Here is a 26882-nt window from a genome sequence, read left to right as displayed (position 1 = left end):
GTACAACGATATATATAACATCCCAGACAAACATCTTTTTGTTATTACTCATATTGAAAATCGAGAGAAAGTCATGTTTCGCTAAGTTTGCGATTTGTTAATAAAATCAATAACTTTTAGATAAAGAATGGGGCGCGAGGTGTCCGGCCTTCTTTTCGATGGCATGATGAATTCTGTTCCTGAAATTCCTTACCACCTCACAATTCTGTAAATCTGCTTCCTGATGATGGACTGCATACCTGGGTGACATTTTTAGAGCATTTCATTTACTAAAGTAGGGGATATTCCGACCGCATTGTAGAGTTCAATAACTTCAGTCTGAATCTTCATGGTGCTGGAAAGTCACAAAAATGTGACATCATCGATGATGTCATCATTCCTATTATAACATCATCACACATAATGATGATGTAATCTGTACATTTGTACTCAAGTAAGTTAAATTTGGATCCTCCTGCTTTCCAGATCATTTTGAATTTTCATAAAAAGTTGAGTATTGCAAAAGTTATTACCTGTCAAAATCGGGACATGTTTTTGGGACACCCTGTATATATATTTTGCCTTAAAAAGATTGCATATTAAATTGCTTTTAATGTATTTATGCCATCCAATGTTAACAAACACTAGTTACCTATAAATAAATGGCATCACGTTCACGATTCTCTTTATATCTGGATACATGCGGGTTGCATTGGTCTTGAACAAATTAGGCTAGATCAAACCGAAAGTGAAAGTAATATCCCTTTACATTTTCTGCGCATGGGCATGTCGAGTATCATATGTAGCTTCCGGTTTTGTTGCTCGTGAGGTATCTTGTTTTCTATTCACATTTATCAGCTGTTTATAAGACATTTGATTATGGCAGCTGATCCTCCCAGAAAGAGATGTCGTGTGGATAATTGTTCAGAGATAGATGGACATGTTCATGTGAATTGTACGTCAAAGTTGCGGAAGGATATGACGGATGAATTGCGGCGACTCTGTGATACAGACTGTACATCAGTCGTGACACTGACTCCTCTTTCGGTTTTAAATTCGAATGCCGTCGACGGGCAACCATTCAACAAGGCGTTCTGTCGAATTGGAGATTTCGGAGAGAAACATTTATTTGTGTCCTTGTTTTATAAAGGCCTGGACATCATATTGAAGTACCTGAATGACGCTGTGATGCCTACAGAACCAGTGGACAGATTGGTGTTAGATACTCTCCTTCACTTTCTTACTATGATGGCAGACACAGGTACTATTACATACACATATCACAACAACCAGATACAACTTGTCATTTCACAAAAACGAACAAAATTCTTTTAAAAAAAGTTTGTTTGCAAAACATTTGTTTGGTACATAAAAAAACACACTTGTACCCCCCTTTTTAACAGTTATTCTCATGTACAAGTCACACCGACCCGCTCCATTTTCTCCTCTCCTGTTACACTCAAGTACATGTATTATTATTGAATATAAAAAAGGCGTTGCCCAGATAGGGGTTTGATCCAGTGACCACCGAACACTAGCTACTGTATGAAGATTTCTACTAATTGAGGTACATGTGTAGCGGGATTGGACTTGGTCGATCATTGGTGACCAGGTAGCTCAGTCGGTAGAGCACTCTGCTACTGTAGTGTTTGGAGGGTCCCAGGTTCGAATCACTGTCTAGCTGCTGCATTTTCTCCTCTGCTGTTACATATGTACATGCACATGGTCATCAAAGTTTGACCTGGCCGTGCCAGTCCAGTCTGCCATCCTCCCTCTTTTCTCATAGTATATAAAAAAGTCTTAGCCTGAATGATACACATGATACTGTAACCAACATATTTTTAGGCGACTTAATTTCTCATTTTTATGCTAAACGACATTTTCAATGCAATTTAATTTCTTGATTTACAGGGAAAAAGCTCTTGTAGTTGAATCTTTTTGCAGTGATTTATTTTTGCAAATTGTAATAGCCAGTAAAAATAGATAACACAAAAATATGTTGGTTTATATTGCCATGTAACAGGGCGAGAGTAGTGTGCCACCAGCCAGGATCGAACCCGCGTCCCCTGACCACAGTATATATAATTAAAACCTGCTACACTACCCCCCCCCCCCCCTCCTTTCAAACATGTTAGCCCCCGTACACAGACCAACCCAGGTTCTATCTCCAATGAAGCCTCTCAATTTCGTATAGCTTTCACTTTGAGTGGTCTATGGCACCAAATGTAATAGGGGGACAGCAGTGTGCCGCCAGCCGGGCCCAAACCTTCGCCCCAGACTTACTGGTCTGCTGCTCGACCGACTGAGCTAATTGGAAATTCACTATTTACAATTAAAACCTGCTACACCCTATAGTTAGATATACATGTACAAAGCTATCTTTATACTACAACTTAAAAAAAATAGTTGGTGCCAATATTCTGTATCAGCATTGAGGGGAGAAATTATAGAGACCATACTGGTGTTTGAACCAAGAACCTCCGAACACTAAGGCGGGTTGCCTACCAATTGAGCTGTGTTCCGTATGGTCACCGGAGATCAAAGTTAACCCAGTCCAGTATGTTTTCATGTATTCCAAATTTTATGAAAACTGCAATAAGAGTGAAACCAAAGAAATTCATGGCTATACCACACAGACAGAAAATACAAATTAGATTTATTCTTTGTCATTTACATATATAATTAATAAGATTAGCTCTGTAATGCTAACTATTGAAGACAAACAAAGGTACAAAAGTTGTAATGACAAGATGATGTCATAGATTTGTTGATGTCATAAAAAAGAGGTAAATCTTCTTTTTTTTTTTTTTAAGGTTTCAAAATTGATTTTATTCCCCAGCAAATTAGAGGGATGCCAGGGTTGGGAACCTGGGTTCATCCCTATAACAAACATACAGCTTCTCACAGGAGGTCTCTTTCACTCCTTTTACTCGGTCGCTTTCAATTCATCAAATTAATTAAGAGGTAAATCTTAACTGTTTAGCTTAATGTTTAAATAGTTTGATGAATTTTTTTTTTCTAATGCAATATCTGTATTTATGTTCGAAATATTATTTACGCGTCAATAAAGTGGATAACAGAGAGAAATACATGTATATAATTTTTTTTTCTATTTTTCATAGATGCACAAGTCCCAATGGAAAAGTTTGAAGGGCTGACAGATGCTGAAGTCACCATCATTTTGGCCAATCACTTATTTGGAAAACTGGCTATTTCATCAAACTTCTTGATTGATAATCATTGTAAAGGGAAAGAAGATACATGGAGTACTTGTCCATGTTCAGAAACAGGTTGTCGAATCTCTGGCAGCTATGGCGATACAAGTATAGGTAATTGATTTAATATTTACTGCAAATCAGCAGAAAAAGTAACCTACCGGTAGTTAAAAAAATAATAAACAAAAATTCAAAATTTTTTTTTTATTATATAATTCCAAAAACCAAAACAGGACGTACACAACTGTACCCCCACAGGAGGGGATCCATTCGACATACCTCATTTGTGCCAGGAATTTTCTGTTATTTTCTTAATTTTGTGAATTTTTAAATACACTGTATATTATGATGCTATGATATTATAAGAGAGAATAGACGAATGTCATGTACCTCTCAGCTACAGTGTAAAGTCCGGACATTGTATTGGCTGATGAGGATGCCTCACCTAGCCTATTGCTTTCCTCTTCCTGTAGTGAGAGGTAATGCTATAATTATAATGATTTTGAAGCTATTTAATATACCGTATTCGACCCAATAAGCGCTCTGGGCATTTAAAAATTTCAAAAGTGAAAAGGTGGTTATAATAAGTTGATATTATTTCAAATCTATATAATTTTGTGTAGTTTTGGTCTTTGTTTATGCCTGGACAATTGAAATCGAGGCCTCAAAAAGGGGGAGGGGCGCTTAAAGGGACATAGGCGCTTATTGGGTTGAATATGGTAGTGTAAACAAAAACAAAATTGATACAAAAAAAAAAACAAACAAAAAACCCCAAACTCAGAAGTTTTATCTATATATTAACTTAAATTACAGCACACAACCACAAGACTATCTAAATTGGTTGTAAAGGTTGATAGGAGATTCAAGATACTAATAAAACCATATATATGTATGTGCCAGGCAACCATCTGGGATTGGTGACATTTGTTTACATTAATTTCATTATTTCTTGAAAAGCACCTGGTAGACTTTTGGAAAACTGTAGATCTCTAAAAGACTCTAATTACATCTTAAATCCATTGATTTATGTGTGGCCGGATTTTTCATTCAATCTGTCCTGCTAGGCAGTCTTGTGAATTTGGCATTGTCCTATCAAAAGGGTCAGGATGACCTATAGTCATTGTACTTCATCTGTCGATATGCACCATATACCCTTCGTAAACTTTTCATTCAAACAACTTCTCAATAACTTAAAGGCCCAGGGTAATGATATTGGGCATTTACTGTAGCATGCTTGGATGAAGGACTTCTAGGTTTGTTCAAATGATAAACCTTGACCTTCATTCGAGGTCACAGGGGCAAACTAGTCTAAATTCTCTAAATTTCACTTTGCCAATTAGCAAGAGACCTAGAGACCTCATATTCAACCTGCAGCATTGGTTTATCAAGGACTAATTACCACACAGTTAAGTTAGCTATCACTGCACCAGAGGGTAAAACTTTACTGTTAACATGGGTTAAGAACAAAACATACATTTGTTTAGTATTGTAAGCTCATCATTGGCCATCGATACAATTTTTTTCTTTAAATGTTATTGTTGTTTTGAAGAATGATTCATTGTTTGTTTTGGAAAATGAATCTTTTTTTTTATATTACAGGACATGGTCTGGTTTGGCATGGAGAATTAGACATAATTGTGAACGATCATGTAGTGTTAAAAACTGGTGAGGATCCGCATGAGGACAGTGGTTTAAAATCATCTCCAAGAGTCAAGCCAAGTTCCTCCTGTCTTGTCAGAAATGAACAAATCATTGCAGAAACAATCGTGTTTTCCTTTCTTCAGAAAAAAAGGCATCCGGAGTACTGTCAATATCTTGCCCCATGTATTGGCATTACTGAGAAGGAAATGGTAGTCTATTTCTACGATGCAGAGCATGATGTTTTGCTTCAAAGTTCTCCTATTTTCTTACACAGTCAACATAGAACTTCAGTGGGACATATTAGTTTAACAGCTGTGTTGGTAGCTTGGTTAGTTCTTAATCATAAATATCTTTGTGATGGTCTACCAGAGGCTCTCAAAACCAGAAAAGCTGGATTCTATGATACAGCTGAATCAAAACTTTCAGTATATCAAAACGAACTACAGTTTGGAAATGTTGCCTTGTTAACGCAGGCTCATACAAGGCCTAGACCAAATATTGTGTCCAACCCATCAGTAAAAAAGCTTGAAAACGTTCGACTTAAGATACTTCATGAAAAGTTCCGCACAAACTAACATAATTGTAGAAGGAGAAAAAAAAGTTAAAAACAATAAAATGATGTATCTTCAATGCTGTTTATTTATACTCTCTCATGATTAAAAACTAAGTGTAAGGAGATTCCATGTACAATATTTTTCTCGCTTAATGAAAGGATTACTGTATTACTGCTTCAAATGAAACCTCACTTAGATCTTGTTTATGTTTCGTGTATATTCCTTGAATCAAATTGGATGCTACTTTTTAGGTCATCTGGCCCTTTAGTCATCATGTTCCGTCAGATGGCATCTGCTGTGCGACATCCTCCATGTGCTGTGCATGATCTTTTGATTAATTTGTTTGTTTGTTTGTTTGATTAATTAATGTCCTATTAAAAGCTATGGTCATGTAAGGACAAGCTCCCATGTATGCGATGTATTGCGTGTATGTTGTTCTGGGTGCATGTTTTGGGAGACTGCGGTATATTTGTGTAGTATCTTCTTGTATAGTGGAACTGTTGACCTTTTTATAGTGCTATATCACTGAAACATGCCGCCGAAGACACCAAGCAACACACCCCATCCGGTCACATTATACTGACAATGGGCGAACCAGTCGTCCCACTCCCTGTATGCTGAGCGCTAAGCAGGAGCAGAAACTACCACTTTTATAGACTTTGGTGTGCCTCGACCAGGGGACAGAATCCAGAGCCTTCCTCGCAGGGCCGAACGCTCCACTCAAGACCAAAAGTCAGGAATTGCCATGGGAGGCATGAGGAAAGATAAAGTCAGTTAGGGAGAAGAGAAAAAGTAAGATCCTAAATTTAGTCACCTTTTACGATCATGCAATAGGGGCAGCAGGTACAATTCTAACGCCTTACCTGCAGGGCCAACTTTTTTATTAAATCATATTCAATATAATAGCCGGAAGGTCTAGGGTACTGGTATTTGGCTTTTAGTATGCTGAGATGAAAGGCTATGTTTGTTTAAATAATTGATCATTTAAGGTAACAGGTGTCAAAAAGGCTAAAATCTTTATAAACAGCTTGTCAATAAATAAGGGGCTTAGAGACCTAACATGGTCTGCAGCATGCTGGGATGAATAAAGGACAACTAAATTTGTTCACATGAATGACCTTGATTTTCATTCAAGGTCACAGGGATCAAATAGGCTAAAGTCTTTAAACGATTTCTAGTGAATTACTAAGAGGCCTAGAGACATGATATTGGGGCTGTAGCATTCTGTGATGAAGGGCTACCAAGTTTGTTCAAATGAATGACCTTGATTTTCATATAAGGTCACAGGGATCCAATAGGCTAAAATCTTTAAATGACTTCTTGTGAATTACTAAGAGGCCCAGAGATCTGATATTGGGCTTATAGTATGCTTGGATAAAGGGCTACGAAGTTAATTCAAATTAATTACCTCACCTTCATTCAAGGTCACAGGGATAATATCTAGCTAAAATCTTAAAATTGATTTTTTTGTCGATAATTAAGTAGTAGGTCCTATATACTTGATATTGAGACTGTAGCATTCTTTGATGAAGGTCTACTAAGTTTGTTCATAAGAATGACCTTGACCTTCATTCAAGGTCAAAGGGTTAAATAAATATACTTTGTACATTTTCCACATTATGTGGTATTTTATAGTAAATTGGCCGCTAAGGCCCATTAGAGCATTAGTGAAAGAGACAATTCAATCTTGTAGTGAAGAAGACAGTTCAATATTTCTAGTTTGATTGTATAAATATTTTTGATAGATTGAAGGATATTTAAGTTCGTTATAATACTATGATTTTTGGGGGGATCAAAAGATTATGTTATATAGAGGATATGCCTTGCTTCTTGATGAAAAACATTTTATATTTCATCGAATGGAGGGGGGAAGTTTCCTCCTCACGAGATGATATATTCCCAATAAAACCTTATATTTCACTTCAAAAATGTGATAATGAATTTTAATAGAAAAATAAATGTTTTAGAATAATATATTTTAATTCTTTAGAATTTGGAAATCAGGATCATGATTAGAAATATTAGTATGAGATGTTGGTTAAAAATTATGGACAAATTGCTCCAAATAGCTTTGAATCGTGGGGACAAATTAATGGAAATATGTAAAATCTGCCTTTCATATTACACTTTAAGTGCTAAAATGGCAAAACACACAAAAACTTTTCAGGCGCGTCGTGGGATTTGCCATTTTAGCGCTTAAACAGGTAACCCCAGTTATGAATTAAATTTACTTAATTTAATTACTACATATGCACAATGCTTTTCAAAAATCTGTATTTGATTATAAGCATCAATAATAAAAATCAATGATACAAAATTTGGGATATTATCGTTTTGCTACATCAATTAAACGAGGCCCCCTTTTTTTATCTTATTTTACCTTTATGGACCTCGGGGTCAGAATACATACGACTTATTATGGATAAAAATCTCGTGCAACATGTGAAAGAACATCCTTCAATGGCCATTGCTTCTAGCAGCTTCATTTTGGCAGATAATTTGGTCTAACGTCCAACAAAAGAATATCAAAATAATTTCCATGTGTGACTCGTGTATGCGAGTCACGTATAACAAAGTTAAGGATAACATATAAAGAACATTATCTGGAAGTAACAGTACAGCAACAATAATCGGTTACATCGTAGCTACGCCATCCTCGATACTCCAGGGGTTACTATTACTGTCGTGGATATAACGTCAGTAATAGTAACCCTTGGAGTATCGAGAATGAAACTACATATAGTTTTGACTCTAATGCACTTACAAATTGAGCTTTGCTATCCTTTATCAACGCATGTGCGCATCACTGTCTATCTAGGTCGAAGAGCGGACCGAAATAATTTGTAATTGAATCAATTGATGCGTGACGTATCAATGATTTATTGTTTAGTCAACTTCATCCGACATGGTGTCTTTAAACAGCTATATTATATTTATTTTTGGACGCGATACCTACTTATTTGCAAGCAAACTGAAGTTGTTTAGAGACTGCGCCAGTAATTATAAGATCTTGTTATTAAATAATCGACTGTTTGTTACTTCATGTGCATATTCTTTTTCGAACATGTCAGCCGAACGGTTTCAATTGTAGCGTTCTTCTTATGATAATGTTATTTGATTTTTGCTTTCATTGTCATCTTTATTGATCCTGTTAAGCACAACTACGAACATACAAAAGTTTAATAAAAGTATATAAAAGGATAATACAAACGTTAGTATCTTACAATACAAGGTTTATTTTGGACTTCGGAAAGCCAAAGTGACGAGGCTTTGTTGAGCCATCTCGTCTTTCCGTGTCAAGCACCAAAATAAAACTTTTATTATAAGATACTAACCATGTATTATATTGATCCTGCAACTATTTCCTTGTAGATGAGATTCAAATCGAAAGCAAATTACCTGTTATTTACCTTGCTTCGCTCGAAGCGAGACGCTTCTATGATGCGCAAGAGTGTCTTCCTTTTTACTACCATGGGAAATATATAAAGGCCTTCATAATAAACAGTTCAAGCAATTCTGTTCAGTGTGTAATATCACTGAAACAATAAATAATTACGCATCAAAGAATTACTTTACAATACAACTTTGTAATATATTAACATACCTTTATTTTACTATGAACATGGAAAATGCAGTCAAATTTTCTCTCTGTTGTGAGAACAGTAAATATACACTCTTTTGATCAATTTAGTTCTGTATATTTGTACCTACGATTTTATTTTTAGTTGTGAAAAAACCCCGATAGTTTATACAGGAGATAATGAAACGTTTTTAATGCTAATTATATTAATCAATGTAATTAATATCTAAATAGGTCATTCTTGCATAAGATTTAAAGATAACCTCGTTCGATTTTAAATCCGCGAAACTTGATCTCAGCGAAAATGTTGTGAAACGGAAATCGCGAAATTTAGTAGCCGCGAAAGATAGTTGGGTTACAGTATGTTATAGATTATGGCTGACGTAACCCCGTAAAACTCTGTTTATAGATGTATACTGATTATGTGACATAGTATAGTCTATCGTAATTGTTATAGTTATTATAATTGGGAGTTTGATAAATCCGAAACCACGTGGAAATGCTCATCGAAATAGAAACGTAACCGACATCGGTGCTCCAATCTCGTTATTCAAAATCTTTTCTTTGCTACTATTTCGTATTTTCTAGCTGTGGAGCCAACGATTCCTGAAAATTCGGGCGAATAGTCGGCTGTAATACCCGGTGGCAGTTCGATTCTGAACTGATGCAGGATTATGGACAATATGAGGATGAGCTCGTGCGTAGCGACGGCTTCTCCTATACAAGCTCTTCTCCCAGCGGAAAATGGAAGCCAACTTATTGGTTTCTTGGAAAGCGTACCGTCTGGTTCCAGAAATCGTTCAGGATTAAATTTGGATGGTTCTGTCCAGTGCTGAGGGTCGTTGTGTAGAGCCCAATGGTTAATCATCACTGTAGTCCCTTTTGGAATTGTGTACCCGCCTGAAATGAGATGTTGCATATCTGAATCATGACATTTTCGCATTTTTGTTTCAAAGGAGGGGTATCACGTTGGGCCGTTTTACGGCCACTCAGTGATAAGCTAAATGTTTTGTATGAAGATACATTAGGGTCAGCTGCATATTGTATGCTATTCAGAATATCCGATTTTTTCTGGGCTCGTGGTAATTTCAGAGATCAAAGGTCAAAGGGTGAAAATTAACATTTTTATTGTTTGAGTCCTAATCAATTAAATATTACAATAAGGATAACATTTTTTACAGGTTTTGTCTATAAATATTGGGTTTGTGAAGTTTAGTTCAGAAACCTAATGAAAAATTCAAAAAGTAGGTCACAGTGACCTAGTTAAGCATTTATTCTAGTTAAGCATAAACCCCTAACTCTCAAGATTTTTTATGGAACTCACGAAATTCCAATATTTTGTTTCAAAGTGATTTCCCACACTTTTGTACCAACAATTTTGATAAACAACCGATACATATTTAAAACTTTCATATCATACCCTTTTCAGATTTTTTATGTAAAAAAATGTTTTGCGTTAAAGAAGTTACCATAGCAACCGGATATTGGGGCTAACGAAAATGTTAAGTTTTGTACATTTATATCTCTTAAGCCTATGAAAGTGATTTAAATGTTTATTTAACAACTTAATAATCAAGTATATCATTGAATAAGAAATGAAAGTTCTATTGGATGTCACATTTTTAATTTAGTTTTAGTTGTTACCATGGTTATCAAGAAATATTCATAACCGATGAATTTTATTTTATTTTTTTATTTAGCGCTGTATTTGTTCTACTTAAGCTGTTGAAAGAAATGTTTTATTTTATAATTTTGGTTACGTTTCAACTTGCATATTGAAATTTGAATAGAACAGGGTCAAAGTTAATGACAAATTATTAAGCTTTTAAGTGTTACCATGGCAACTGCCTACACATTTTTTTTAACTTTTAGAAACATTTATGTGGGCTTCCAGTCGAATGAAATATGGAAAGATATATTCATTATGTTGTGCAACGTTTTGTTTGACTCATTACTGTTAACAGCATTAAATATTTTATATTTATGCACGGGTCTCATTATTATATATGAGTTTTGGAATGTCAATATTAAATATTACATATACTATTCTACATAATATACTATTCTACAAAAATCCTTCCCTATTTCGTCTTAGTATACAGTAATCCGATAGCATATGTGTTTTGAAAATCAAGATGTTCAGATGAATAGGTTTGCATATATGCCATTGGATATAATCAAAATTGCAATGCAGTACACTTCATATGTGTGCGTACTGCATTGATTTGCCTCAATGGTCATTGCCATTACATCTGCTCTGTGTTGTTGAAATATAAAGAACACGTGTTTTCATTGGTCGGTTGACCCTAGCCGCATCCAATCAGAATTTGAAAGCAGGAACTTCACTTCTAACGTGAGATCTGCCAAGGGTTCAGGGAGAGTATCAAACTGAATACCTTTGGTTTGCGAAGTTGAAATACATATATTTTTTTTAAATGGTCATATTGAATACAGTAGTGCTACAATGTATTGCACCATGGCAGAAACGCACTGCCTTCCTTTTGATCGTTCTGCTGATCGCCATATTTATCTGAAGTAACCTTGAACAAAGTACAAGTAACGGTTTGTTTGTGGTTTTGGTTAAAAATACTTCCCGTTCAATCTGATTGGTCGTTAAACCTGCAGTTAGTGAAGGTGTCCGACAGCAGCAGAGTCAAGTGTATATACACTAATTTATTTTAAAACTTGACACGCCATCAGGTATACTTAAAACACTACATTGAATTTTCTGCACATAAACATGTTTATTATAACGAGAAATGGGGTCGATATATTTATGGATACATCAATATGGATATTATTATAGTATTTTGAAATAATCAAAATAAATATGTTAGACCATTTTCTGTATAGAATTAGGCTGTGTACTTTATTTTTCACTAAACTGATAGTATGGTGAAGTCAAATAACACCTATACGAAGACTGCATCTGTATTACCACTATGGGGAACCAAAACGCCATATTCCATTGTATCTCCCTTTCGTATTGATTGTGTTGGGCATTGATAACTTGATAAAGAGTATATGACCTTATTTACTTAAAGTAGATAAATTCCCAATATACAACTTCTTCAGAGTAAATTGTCATGTACACTTTGTCAAGTTATAAATGTACAAATAGTTCTATTTCAATCAGATAAAAATAATGTGACGGCTCAAACGGGCCACCATAGATTTGTGCTTTCACTGTACAGGATTTAAAATTACGTAATGTTCATCTTATATGCATAGTTGAGAGAACACACTTGAAATGTCCTTTACACATAACAATTGATATTTGATCGTTTGCTTTGTTAGATGGAATTTAAACAAACTGTCACGCTACTGATGTTATTATGTAATTTCGTCTCCTTTCAAACAAAAATGACTTGAATCATCATTGACTCTTGAACTGACGAATAATAGATAGTTATTGTGACATTGGGCAAGTCGTATATTGTGTTACTGCACTTTTTTTCTAATAGATGCATAAGTCTGAAATTTCAAGCTTTTTGTTACGAAATGGAATCCTATATATATATATTTTGTATAGTGTGTATAGTAAATGAATATTTTGTTTATTTTTTTTAGCATTAAGTTTACTGTGCAGTACACATGGTAACTAGTACATGTATTTAAGCTACGAGAAAGTTATTGCTAGAGGAGATGTCTTTCAATTTAAGTGGCTTCACATAAAATTGACAATATCAACTGCAAAAACTGTGAAATACAAGTATTAATTCTTGTTACTTGTTGCATTTTTCGTTATACAATGTCGAATCTCCGCTCCGGCGATTTCGCCGTCTGACACACGACGTCAATAATTTAAAAATGCTAGGAATTAAGTTGGCATAATTTTTCAACTCACTGGAAGAGAAAAAAGAAGTTATCGAATTAATTTTTGCCTGCTTATTTTTTAGTTTTACGGCATATTACGGTATCCCGATATGAAAATGCATAGAAATGCGTAGTTGGGAGTTAAGGGGTTGAAAAAATCTTCATGCAAAATAATTTGCTTATCACTTAGTTGCCGTAAAACGGCCACAAGTGATACCCCTCCTGGAAATTTTGGTTGAAAGGTCAAGTGCAAAGGTTGAAAGGTCAAGTGCAAAGGTCATTGTGTAGTTGCCAAAAATCCATTGTTTTGTAAAATTTCGATTTCTGAATGACAACTTGAAAAATGTTCATGTGATCAAACGATCTTTTAGAAATGTCATTGCCGTTACTAAAATACATATTTCTAAAAGAAAACCTACATCACTGCAAATTATACGTAATTTATTCATGCCTTTAACTCCTGCGATGCCATCACCCCACAAAGTCCCCACACATACAATTATATCAATTAAATAATTATATATAATGAAATAAAATAAACAATAAAGCACCGACAAGAAGATGGGATTGAGGCTGACCTATGTCAACCTCTACCGGTGTTGTACAGAAAACACACCCGGTGTAATGGGAAATAAATACCTGCAATATTTTCCGTGATTACAGTTATTGTTTAGTTCATTGTAGTTTATACCACCATATAATATTTATTTCCAGATTTTGAATTACAGTTGATAACTTGAGAACGGATTGATAGAATTTTCTAAAACGATTAACAATTGTAGCTTATGAGGGATCACACATATGAGTTGAATCTTGAGTCGATACGTCTTCTGTAAAGGTTACTGTTTAACTGAACATTCTGGTTTCAAATTCAAAATTCAAATTTTGGTTTTCACACGGAGATCCCGGGTTCGAACCCTGGTCTGTGTACTAAATTAATGGTTTCTTCTCAAGGTACAGAGATAATTAGATAGCCGAACAACGATATTTCAATATACTACGTTTTTGTTCAGTATTATTTCATATAAGTTTTAAAACAAGTTAACGTCCCTTTAATAGGGAAACCTACCAACGACAGAGTCTACCACTGCGGAATGCGGCATCCCCATCGGTGCAACGGTTGCGATTCGCATCACCTCGCTGATAGTCGCTTCAGAGTAGGGAAGATGCGGCCGATCATCTATCTCAGGTAGGCGATCTCGTCCTGCATATCAATAGTTTTGGTAAGGTAATAATACAAGTATTTTCAAAATACCTTGCAGTCAAATATTGTTTTTTGCAAGTGCAGGAAAATTGGAAGAAAGTATAAATTTGGTTTATTTTACGTACTAGTTTTTCTTCGGTGATGTAGTGAAAACCATAAGGGTTGATTAATTGAGTTGTGAAAACCATTCAAACAAATATATCTGATGTATCATAAACTTTAAAATAGATTATAACACATAATTTACACAATGAAAAAATCTCTGTTTTATGCCTCATGCAGGTTGCGATGAAAACATACCTGCCCTGCAGAATTCAACTTCAAACTTCCTAACAGACCATTTGCATTTCCGAGTGATGTAAGCGGCATTTTTGTAATGACGCAAGGAACACTCCCTAAGGTCGTCCCTTTGGACCTCTTGCTAAATATGGACGATTGTTTACTATCAGTTACATCAGTTACATAATATTTGAAAATAAAAACAAATGTAAATACTTTTACGAAAACTATTAGTAGCAATTAGATAAAATATTAATGATTGTGATTCGGATTTTAATAAAACACGTTATCACAGAAATTATCTCGAACTTTCATACTTGCATTCACGTGATTTAGGACAATATACTTACCAACCACTCTGTCGAGTTCCGTCTGCACCTTCTTTTGTATATCCTGGTGATCAGCTAGGTACAAGAGTGCCCATTGCATTGTAAATCTTGTGGTATCAACGCCAGCTGTCACAAAACGAAAATGTTCAACGTTATAGTCTCGTGTATTTGGTATGAATACATAAGAAGTATATGCCACAGTTCTTAAATATACGATAAAGCAATGAACAATAATTATTCTATCTTGGCAATTTACAGAGTTACCTCCCATGTGGATAGATATTGATATTGATGGTATCATTGTGTGAGCGAAATTCACGTCGTTTTCTCTGAAAACTATGACGTCATGCTTGTTTATAAATGACGTCACAGTCAATACGTATCCGCAAGGGCAGATAACTCTGTAATACGCAAATATATAATATTTAGTACGTCGTTTGGAGTATTCATTCGCATTGTTCAAATATTCATAATTTGATACATTTAGATTATGAACATGGCAGAAATAAAAGTCTATACGATACTAGTGTCCTATCTGCAGTAACTCTCAGTATCAACGTAGTATGACACCAGTAAGGAGACGGCGTGTATAGACATGTTGCCTGTTTCCGAATTCCAATTGTCTTTAACATCAGACAATAAAATATTCTGAAATGAAAAATAAAAAGAAACATTGATAAAAGAAAGATACCCATGAAAATGTCCGACATAGTTTGACTCATGTGTACATTAGTAAGCTGGCCCAAAATTTCCGGATCGTTGTCCTTCTCGGCTTCTTTCCTGGCCAGTATTAGGCAATCAGCGAAATCTCGGATGTTTCCTGTAATTATTGTAATGAAGATGTATACAAAACGCATAAAAGGTTAGTTTGCTTTATTCACTTGACTTTCAACATATTTTTATTTGATTTAAACACTTTTTATTGTGATATCTTATATACATTTGGCTTGGGCACAAGTTTTCAAAGGAGGTGTTGCATATAGGGTGAAAATCCGCCCACGATAAATTTTTGATTTTTGAATTTAAATTAGTTAATTGCATTAATACACATATGTCTATAATACTTAAAACCCGATTGGACTATTATTATGACTACAGCGCCCCCTACATTGACACTGGTAAATTTAAAGCCTATTGGGCCTTTTACCTAGCATAAGTCATAGTAAAAACATTAAAATCGCGTTTTCGTTGTGATTGAAAATACCACATAAAAATGCCTTTTTAACGACATATCACACTTGGTTGTATCCAATATCATTCTATCACAAATCGAACGTAAATATCAAATATGACAGAAAATACGAGTTTTTGAAGTTTTTTTTTTCGTTTGAGCGACAGAATAGTAGAAGGCACTACTCGAGTACCCTAAAATTTTTAATGTTTAAAATTATATTCAGATTATCATCGTTTCACCATAAACAGCTCAAGTTGATGAATCACTAGATATGCCACGTTTTTTTTCGTTTGAGCGACAGAATAGTAGAAGGCACTACTCGAGTACCCTTAAATTTTTAATGTTTAAAATTATATTCAGATTATCATCGTTTCACCATAAACAGCTCAAGTTGATGAATCACTGGATATGCCACGTTTTTTTTTAGATTAATTTCCCCTACCCCCTGTTTTTTCCCATAATATCAAAGTACTGAGAGTACACTGTCATATATTATCGACTTTACAGTAAGAGAAGAACGTGATGATGAGGTGTGTATTTTGACCAAACCTTGAAATTATCATCATAAACTCATGTTTTATAATATTTTTCGGAAATTCTACTTATCCGTTTGAAAGAGTGGGGACACATAATACTGACAGTTGTTTTTTAACATATGCACAATGACATGCTGCATTCCAGAAACTGTATAAGCATTAAGGTAATAAAGATCAAATACGACAGTATGTGTCCTTTGCCCACGGTTAAAGGGAACAATCAATGTCGCCATCGTCTCATGAAGGGCGTTAGAATTGCACCTGCTATACCAATTGCATGATCGTAAAAGGCAACAAAATTTGGTACCTTTTTTGCTTGCGTCAATCAGACATCAGACGAGGCTCTATGTCTCAGTTTACCTTTAGTAGCCTATAGGTATCGCGAAATAATACTAACAAAACGTTTACCAGGTACTGATTACATAAGTATAAGCTTTTTTTCTCATCCAACATCCTTCATGAAAGTGCATCCTTCAATGGCCATTGCTTTCTAGCAGCTTCATTTTGCTAGAGATTTTCGTCTAACTTCTTAGAACAAAAGGAGACCGTAATACGCATATCAATTAGTTTAAATCATAATTGGTCGGTCAATGTTGATATTACTATTTAAAAAAAATACTATTGTTACTAAATTAATTCTGGGGAAAAATCTCTTGGTTCTGTCCTTTGGTGGGGCAACACCGTAGAATATATCAAATGACATACACCGGATGCCGTCCTTAAATGACTATAGCTGTAGTAGTACGTCAGTAAAAATCAGCGAATCAACCAGTTTGCTTTCGCGGTAGACCGATTCCTGCATTCTTGACTCTATAAAATCGTTTTTAATGTTTGTTTGATTAAATCAACGTCCTATTAACAGCCAGGGTCATGTAAGGACGGCATCCATGTATGCAGTGTCTCGCGTGTATGAAGTGCCTGGTATGTGATATGGGAGACTGCGTTATATTCATGTTGTGTCTTCTTCTATAGTGGAACTTTTGTCCTTTTCATAGTGCTATATCACTGAAACATGCCGCCGAAGACATCAAGCAACACATCCCACCCAGTCACATTATACTGACAACAGTCGTCCTACTCGCTTTCTAACGCCCATTAGTTCATTTTAATGTCATGAGGTCATCTAACCCGAAGGGTCAGGATGACCTATAGTCACCATGCTTCATCCATTGTCGTGCGCTGTTCGAATTTCGTCCTTCGTAAACTTGTCAGCCAAACGACTTCTTCTCAATATCCGAAAGAAACTGATATTAGGCATGTAGAATGCTGGAAGGACTACCAAGTTTGTGGAAATGAATTACCTTGACCTTCATTCAAGGTCACAGAAGTCAAAAAAGCTAAATCTTTAAACGATTTCTTGTGAATATCTAAGATGCCTAGATACCTGATAAGGCCTTTAGTATGCTGGCATGAAAGGCTACCAAGTTCATTTAAGGTTACGAGGGTCAAATAGGCTAAAAACTTTAAACGAGTTCCTGTGAATAATTAAGAGGACTAGAGACCTGGTATTATACATGTAGCATGTTGGGATGAAGGGCAAATGTTCTTAAATCATCTTGCCCGATAGGTCAGGGTGACATAGTGATCGTACTTTCGGTGGCCGTCCGTCGTGTGCATACACTTTTCATTCAAACGACTTCTTCTCAATAACTGAAAGGCATCGGAACATGATGTTAGACCTAACGTATTCTTGAATAAAGGGCTACAAAGCTGTTTGTCAAATGAATGACCTTAACGTTAATTCAAGATCACAGGGTCCAAATTGGCAAACATAAACGACTTCTTGACAATAACTAAGACACCTTGCAGTATGCTGGAATAAAGAGCTTCAGACAGGTCTAATGTATGAAAATCTTAAAAACAGCTTTTCAATAGGTAAAATGCCTAAAGAACTCAATAGTGGGTCTGTACTACTCCACATAATTTGTTTACTTGACCTACTTTCATGGCAACATTTTAAAAAAATATATCAGACACCAAGTACGTCTATTGAAGAGCTCCTAGCGTGCAATATCCAATGTGTTGCCCCCAAAAAGTTACGCAATTTCAGTCCACTGGATTCTTTTTTCATTACTGTATATAGTTTGACCATGTTTTATTGTGTGAATAATAGTCAGACATGAGGTGTTTGGCTTAAGAATGAAATCCTAGTTATCCATGACATGTTTATGACATATCAAAACAACAGTATATTCTTTTGAGAAATATCTAAGGTCAACATATAAATTACACCGGTATACGTTTTGCTTAATGATGCATTTGCTTATCAATTTGTAAATAAACCCATGACGACAAAAATAGGAAATACTACTGACAAGTGGTGTAGGAAATATATGTGATATTGACCTTATTTTGCTTGATTGTCTAGTCAAATATATGACCCTAAAAATTAACATTTTGTGAATAGTCCTATATGATATATACGCAAAACTAGGTCAAAGGTCAATACATGTCAGTTCGACCGAACTTTGGTACACCAACTTACATGGGATACGTTTTACTCAAGTAATATTCATGATAGAGCCGAGAGAAGGACAGTTTTCGTTTTACATTTTTAAGTTTCAGTACTCTCAGTACTTTGATATTGGGTAAGCAATAAAGGGGGTAGACGTAAAAAAGTGCTAAAAAATCGGCATATCCAGTGATTCATCGACACAATATTTGCATGCTTCAATAAATGATTGCTAAAATTTTAGGGTACTCGGGGTTTGTCATTGTTATCTAAGGAATTAATTAAAAAATAATGAAATGAAATTGCTCTATTTTCAAGAAAAAATAAGAGCAAAACAGGAAATTGCAAGAAAACCCCAACAGATATGATGAAGCATTGTATATCGTTAAAAAGATAATACAAAATGCTATGTTCTTACACCAAAATAATTTATCTTTGGCTTTTGTATGCCTTAATATGATACATTAAAGGCGCACAAGTAGGAATCGGACGTAAAACTTATAAAAGGTGGCGCTGTATTCGCAAGATTAATCTATTCATGGAATAAGTACTGTTCCCATATGTATTATGTGCCGATTGATGTATTTGCACCAAAAAAATAAAAATCGATCGTGGGCGGCCATGCAACACCTCCTTTATGAAGCCCTCTCCCTACAGAATCATAATTAATAATATATCAAAGAATACAAAATGGCATAAACAAACATATGTGCATGATTTGGGAGAGAGAGAGTATCTACTTTTGCACGTGTACAATGTATATAATTTCTTCATTCATTAAATAAATGTAATAAAATCACTTCCGATGCTGACGACTTAAGTTGCACTTAGCGCTATTCTTGTCTCGCTGTGACAATATCCTTATAACATTCGGTTCTAGATAACGCGAGACAGACTGGTACTGCTATACACAGAAAGTTAAATAGTTGAATGTTCCTGTTTCTAATACATTTACTTAACTGTACAACGTATTGGCGTTTCCAAAGAAATCTATGGATTCTAAACACTTGCGAAATATATTACAATAATATCGTATAAATTCACGAACTACAGAGGTCAGTGAACCGCGAAACTTAACTTCACCGAATATAGGAAACCGCGAAATATTGACCCAACGAGTCTAAAGAGCTATACAGTACAACCGTTAAACACATTAAACTGCCTTAAACAGAAAGAGAAATCATCATTTTAAAGTTGTACGTGCCGTAACATTCATACTCACGAATCAATATACTATTCACCATCAAAAGTTACAAAACACTATGAGAATTACAATACTTACATTACATAGGTTTTAATTTTACATTTATATTATTTAAATTTTTTATATTAGAGCTCAAAATGAATTTTGGCAGTACTTACAGAAATCATTATATTTACGTCTACGGTGCAATTAAATGTATACGATGTGTCAAATGATGAAACCATGGGGTGGTCTACATTTTCATTTAACATACCTATAGTGGTCTTAGGAAGTGTAAAGTGAAATCATGACTATCTACAGTCATTCTTTGTACTGATTAGTTACAATATCATCAAGAGATAAATAAAAAAAAGACTTTATTGATAATGAAAATATTCTTTATCCATCTTAAGCGCACTATGTTTCTATAAAAATATCCATAACAATATAACTGTCACACCATGTACTTAGAGGATTTTACATGATCATGATGAGTGGCTATGTGATATGAAATTTATCATACGAGATCAATATTTTGATAAGCCACGAGCTTTTAGTCGATTTAATTATTTAACATGTTTGATAAATTTCATATCATAGTCACGAGTGTATGAATCTATTTTCACATAGCTTTAATTAATTAGAAATGTAAGTAAAACTTTGAATTTTGTGTCTATATATAACATTAGAAATACGCTCAGATGTGACTTTTCCGTCTACGAGACAGTCATGCGACGTCATATATAGATTATGACGTCAGAACTGCATGTGACATAATAAAAGTGTTATTACACAGGTGTCCTACGATATTTATGATATGGACGGGCCTGTTATGTGATAAGTGATAATCTGAGATGAAGTTACCACACCAAACAAATGCAAGATTAGCTTGTGTAAATCTGTGTTGACAACAAAGGTTTAATTCGCTGTTTTGTCATGTCCTGCAGTGATAGTCAACTACAGCGCGGTAATTTGGACGAAAACTACCCGCGTTGTGGGAATGCCATTTGATAAATTTGAGAAAGACTGTATAAAATAATACAATATTAAACACGAAATCAAAACTTACCTTCATCGAAGTCTAGTTTGTGTTCTTCAAAATCTTTGTTGATAATATGACGAAGTTCTGTATATAATTTCATCACTGTCTTGTATCTTTGACTGTTCCAAACTTTTGTTAAAATCGGGTACAGGTCTTCAATGAAGCCCATGCCAAACTCAGATGCTAACTTGTTGTCAAGGTCAACGAAATGCTTGAACGTTGGGTCCTCAAAATTGTATCTGAAAATATCAACAAAATCGTCTATTTTGCTCAACTATTCGTTTCACTAGCATCTATATGAGAATAATTCTATGCATCATTGGTGACTGGTGACGTAGCTAAGTATAAGTGAGATATAAATGATACGGTTTTGATATACTGCGAAAAGCATTTTCGAGTTTTATTTATATTATCGTATTTCGCGGGTGATACGAACTCGCAAAAATAAAAAAAAGTGATAGCATTCTATATTTAATTTTTGCCACAAATACTCCCATTAAGCTAATGATAATCATTATTTGCATTACGAGTCAATAAATGCAGTCTAGACAAGGTGTATTAATACTTATTTACATGTACATGAATGTGAAACCGGTTTACTGACACAAAGTTGGTCCGCGCAGGAAAATTGACAATGTAGTTGAATGAACCAGTTCAGTTATGAAACTATAAAAAATCTTTTAAATATCTGGATTATTAACAGGAAACTGGAAAACTATTAAAAACAGAGAGCTTTTGTTGTCTTTTCAAATTTTTTCTTGGTGCTATTTTTATCACGTTGACCTTGGCTGTTAGGGTGAAACGGTTGAAGCGGGAAATTCAAATGTGTACTCGCGTCTAAATTATGTTTTACTTTGAAATAGAAAACAAACTGTTAACATAACAATTATGGGATAGCTAGATTGCATTTATTGGATATATAATTGCAATCTGGATGGCAGATAAATATACATAGCGCCACAACCATCCAATTTTCTCCCCCAGATTGCATTTATATCTACAATAAATGCAATCTAATAATCCTTTATTGTTATGTAATTCATGGGACACCGTGTACTAACCGATATGGAGAGCATCTAGTAGCCTGGAGGGTGTATGTAATCGCTTTAATAAATAAAGAGTTAAATTAACTAATGAGGCAGTCTTCTGAAGTGTTTTAGGTTGTCAATCGTACACTTTTTGGAAGCAGAGGCCAGAGAGACTGTTAAACACTACTAAGTCAATACAGATGTGGGGAACGAAAGGCTGTCCATTTGTTTCCCTGACTAATTGTAGAAACTGTCTCATAGAGTCATGTACGGCCATCTGGAGTCGAGGTCCGCTCATGTATTTCCTGAAAAATAATAATAATAAAAACAATTGTCTTATTCAGAAACATAAAACTACGTAATATTGAATAAGATCAAATCAACGATTTGGCATATAAGCACTTTTGCTTTAATATGTTTTAATCGAAATGGGGTTCCTCATAAAGAGGATTCCTTTTATTAACATTCAAAAGACTTGTGAAACTTTGTTGAATCGGATTATTGAATGAAATATAATGTTTTCAATCATTTATCAACTTGAGCAACCGTAGGTAATAATATTCAAACATTAAAAACGCATAAATAACACAGATCTAGCTTTGGCCCGTAAGCTGTAATCTTCAAATGAATTACTATTCTGATTAGCATTTCCGTCCGATATCAATGTCAGTTAAAAACTACAACGGAGATGACATTATCGGAAATCAGCTCCGCCCAACATTTGCGTTCATTTCCAAAGGATGTCTATCTCGCGCCAGATCATCCTCGTTACTCCAGAGGTTACTATCACTGACGTTATATTGACCCCTGTAATATGTCATGTAGCAAATGTGACTGCAACAGAATAGAAGTAATTTGATCCTTTCATGTACATCAAAAAATGGAATAACAGAATACTGTGGTTGACTGGTTTTGAAATCGGACTTCGCTCTCACTGTAATCTTCAAAGAAAGTCTCTTGAGACCTATAAATGGTCAGGTTTTTTTTATCCTGAACTGCCTCCAGTTTTATTATGAAATTGCCCAGAGGTGGATATAACGTCAGTGATAGTTATCCCCGGATGATGCCGCCTGATTTGCTCAATACAAGTATGGTGTGCGCTAGTTTAAAGCGAAACGTGTCAGTGTTAAAGTAGGAAGAAGTAGATTTAACCCACTAAAGGTTTTTTTTTATGTAAAGTGTAAAGTAGAGATATGCTAATTCAAAAAACATATTTACCTCATTGCAGATCCGGCTATTTTCCTGTGGAGTTTGAAAGTCGGCGTTTATTGCGCCATCAGTATATCCTTACCACCTTCTGACATTTGCATTCCTAGTGATGCGACGAAAATAATTACCATAATAAAAAATTCTTTACTGAATTATTTTAAAACTTTCAAACAAAATTCAATTCTGGTATAAAATCAGACAGTAAGAACAATGCATTTTTATTCTATATGCAAAACATTGATTTACTGACGTATGAATTATGAAAAAATACTTGCCTTTTAAGCTTTTCAAGATGGCCGTATATTTTTGACCATTTCAAAATTGGTGTTTTATTAGGGATATAACTTGGATATAACACTTTCTTTTTTTAATTTAGTGATCCTTTATATACATGTACAATATAAGAATATTAATAAAAAAAGACCAAGATCTTGAATAATTAAGAATTTTACGTGCTGCTCTTTTGCATTTCTCTTCTTTCTTAAACTGCCGTTAACACTTTCTTATTTGGCGTTGGAGACGCTGGGATCCAATAAGGGATTTTGCAAGAAGCATTTAGGAAAATAATCTCACCAATTGCGGAGTGTTTTATATACATGTATATATAGTAAGCGGCATTTGGCGAGTTTTGAAGGATATACAAATTAAAAAATATACATACCTGACGGAACGGGAGGTCTACCGGCGAAATCAGCGTGCCTTTTCACAAGGGCCTCGGTCACGGTCTCTATATTGTTAAGGATGACTGTTTTAGTAGGACCTGGTAGAATGGAATAAAAAAGGGCAATCAATGGTTGGGGCTTTTCTTCTGAGTCGGAGCAAGTTTTAACCATCACTGTAAATCCAAAAATGTACTGCAAGAACTGTACCCACTTATATATCATTGTACCCATTTATTATCATAAGAAATGACAAAGTTTGGAATCTTCTTCCTTTAAGTTGCAAATTAAAAGTTCGCTGCTATTGTTGAGTAACCTACCTTGATTGAATTGGGAAGGTATCGATTACGTCATCATTTTTTGTGTAAAATTCCCGTCGTTTTCCGATTAAAAATATGTCGTTATGCTCGCAAACACAATTAAGACGTCAAAATCAATACCTACCCGCAAAGGCAAACGATTTTTTCACCCCTTAGCCCAAAAGAATTTTTAATGAAACTCACGAAAATCCAACATTTTGTTTTAAATTTGATTTTTTACCCTTTTGCGTCAGCAATTTTGGTTAACAACCCAAATATATTAAGACACATCATATCACACCCTTTTCAAATTTTGTAAGATTTTTTTCCCCTTTGCGTTAATGACGTTACCATAGCAGCCAAAAGTTGGATCTTTCTAAAAAAATGTTACATTTATACATCTAAAGCCAACGGAAGTGATTTAAATGTTCATTTAACAACTTTATTATCAAGAGTATCATTGAATAAGAGATAAAAAATATTTGCCATATTTTTAAATCAGTTATGGTTGTTACCATGGTTATCACAGAAATATTGCAAACCCTATGATTTTTGAAAATGTTTTGATGTAACACTTTATTTGTCCTGCGTCAGTTGTAGAAAAAATGTTATATATTAAAGTTGAGGTCACCTTTTAACGTGCGTATCGATTTTGAAGAGGGCATGGACAGAGTTGATGACAGATAGTTAATTTTTGCTACCAAAATGTTACCATGACAACCGAAATTGAGTCTACACCAACATGCAATATTTCAACTATAGAAAATTAATGTTGGCCTCCAGATGAATAAAATATGAAATATGTTAGTTTTGTTGCAAAACTTTTTGACACAGATTTTTATATTGTGTGCATACTTCAGTGAATTGTTAGTTACCTAGGCAAATAATTCATCAATTTATCAAATGTCATCTTTTCTTTATATTTCTACAAAAAAGTATCAATGTCATCAACGGAATACATAATTACAGACCAAAAGTTTGTAGTACTTAGCGACTTCCATATATGGAAATAAATCATGCTTTTTACCTTAATATTTGTTCAAACTAGAAAGGAGGAAAATAGGGCATATATTGTGTACAAATTGCATGTGGTTATGTTTATAATCCAAAAAAGTCAAGCTAATTTGTATAAAGGTTTAAATGTAAAGACTGGAATACTTGGAGAAAAAGCACTGGCGACTAATTTCCAGAGAAATTATTGAATTAAATGTTTATATCAATCATTCACTCCACTATCACATATGTTTTGAAAATACTAATTAAGTGCTCAGAAAATGCAAAATGTTTGTTAACAAAATGATCATTTATTTAAATGTAATATTTATATTCATATGAAGGTAAATAAAATATCAGCAGATTGTTTATAAAAATAAAGTTTTGTCTCGACATAAATCACTTTACTAGGAAATAATGGGAACTATTTGACATTTTCCAACACCATGCTTACCAAACTGTACTGTTAAAACAGGTCCATACTTTTCTGAGAGTCGTGCACATGCCTCGTGTACATCAGGGTCTTGCAAAACTGTAACAAATATATATATTCGGTTGTGTCTGGGGAAGAAAGAAGACTGATTTTGATGACATAATTGCAAACGATGTGGATTTGGCTTGTTAAGAATTATTAAAGTATGCGTTCTAATCCATGGTAAGTCACTGTGTCCATGAAAATGCGAGTCTTGAGGAGTATCTGGTTGTATCTAATAATCTGTAGCGGTCACATATTTAAAAAGGGCGTTCTTACGCATATACTCTTTGTTGCAATAATATTCGACAACTTTTTATAGCACGTTACTGATGGAAATCCACCAAAAAATCCAAAGTATGCATTGTGACGTCATTCCAAGTTGATATAAGATTTTAAAAAATCGAGATCGTACCTAAATATAAAAATCTGGCATTTTGACGTCATGTAATATAAAGTTACAATCCTTTTTAAGGGTTAATGTAAGATTCCAAATATAGCACAAAGGGACTCTCCATGATGTCAAGATAAGCTATTGTGACGTCAGCATTCAGCCAGATGTGACGAAGGACAACAGCTTTACCGCAATCAACGTGGCCCTGCCAATATTTATGTGTACATTTTTGTTAGATTTAGTAAATATTGCAAAAAGGCTACTTACATCACTCAGAACTTCTAGTGGTCTATTGACTTACCATATCTCGGCCAAAGCACAACAATAGCTGATGAAAAGAACTTACGTTTGTAATGTCCAATCACCGGGAGGGCCCATGGACCCGGAGGATACTTCCTTCTAGTTAAGATCCAGCCCGTCAGAGATATGACAACCATGGAGATAATAATAGAATATGGAGAAAAGACTGTGGTATAATAATTCTCCATGGCACCAGGATATTTCGGCGAAATACTTCGCAGAAATGAGGAAAACTAAACCTAAAGATGTGAAAACAATAACAAAAAATTAAAAATAAAGTCGTAAACTTTGCAAGCACTACTATATATAAACACATATAGGGTGCATCTGTCTTATATAACAAGTAGATTTTATGATGTGAATTTTTATTCGCATCGTAAAAAGCTAAATAAAAATGTGGTTTTATATCGTGTTTCTATAGAAACGTAATACAAAGATGACAATAATAATGAAACTTGAAACACAATAACATGGAAATCAATTAATATCCGTGTTTTATTTAAAATACGTCTGGGAAGCATTGTTTTTTTTTACAATTTAAGTT

At 34.5% G+C, this 26882-nt stretch overlaps 1 protein-coding gene and 1 pseudogene across 1 annotated transcript; one reads left to right on the top strand and one right to left on the bottom strand.

Moving 5' to 3' along the window:
- The first annotated feature begins 704 nt into the window (after positions 1-704).
- Positions 705-5465, top strand: LOC138317564 (uncharacterized). The gene is made up of 3 exons (XM_069259329.1): positions 705-1240; positions 3102-3308; positions 4794-5465. The coding sequence occupies exons 1-3, from the start codon at positions 859-861 to the stop codon at positions 5408-5410; spliced, it is 1206 nt and encodes a 401-aa protein (XP_069115430.1). The 5' UTR covers positions 705-858; the 3' UTR covers positions 5411-5465.
- A 3525-nt stretch (positions 5466-8990) lies between these two features.
- On the bottom strand, positions 8991-26548 carry LOC138317565 (steroid 17-alpha-hydroxylase/17,20 lyase-like; annotated as a pseudogene).
- Between the last annotated feature and the right edge of the window lie 334 nt (positions 26549-26882).

The sequence above is a fragment of the Argopecten irradians genome, chromosome 3, assembly GCF_041381155.1.
Source record: "Argopecten irradians isolate NY chromosome 3, Ai_NY, whole genome shotgun sequence".
Taxonomy (NCBI): Eukaryota; Metazoa; Mollusca; class Bivalvia; order Pectinida; family Pectinidae; genus Argopecten; species Argopecten irradians.
The sequence above is the reverse complement of the archived record's forward strand: the minus strand, read 5'-3'. Positions and strand labels throughout refer to the sequence as shown.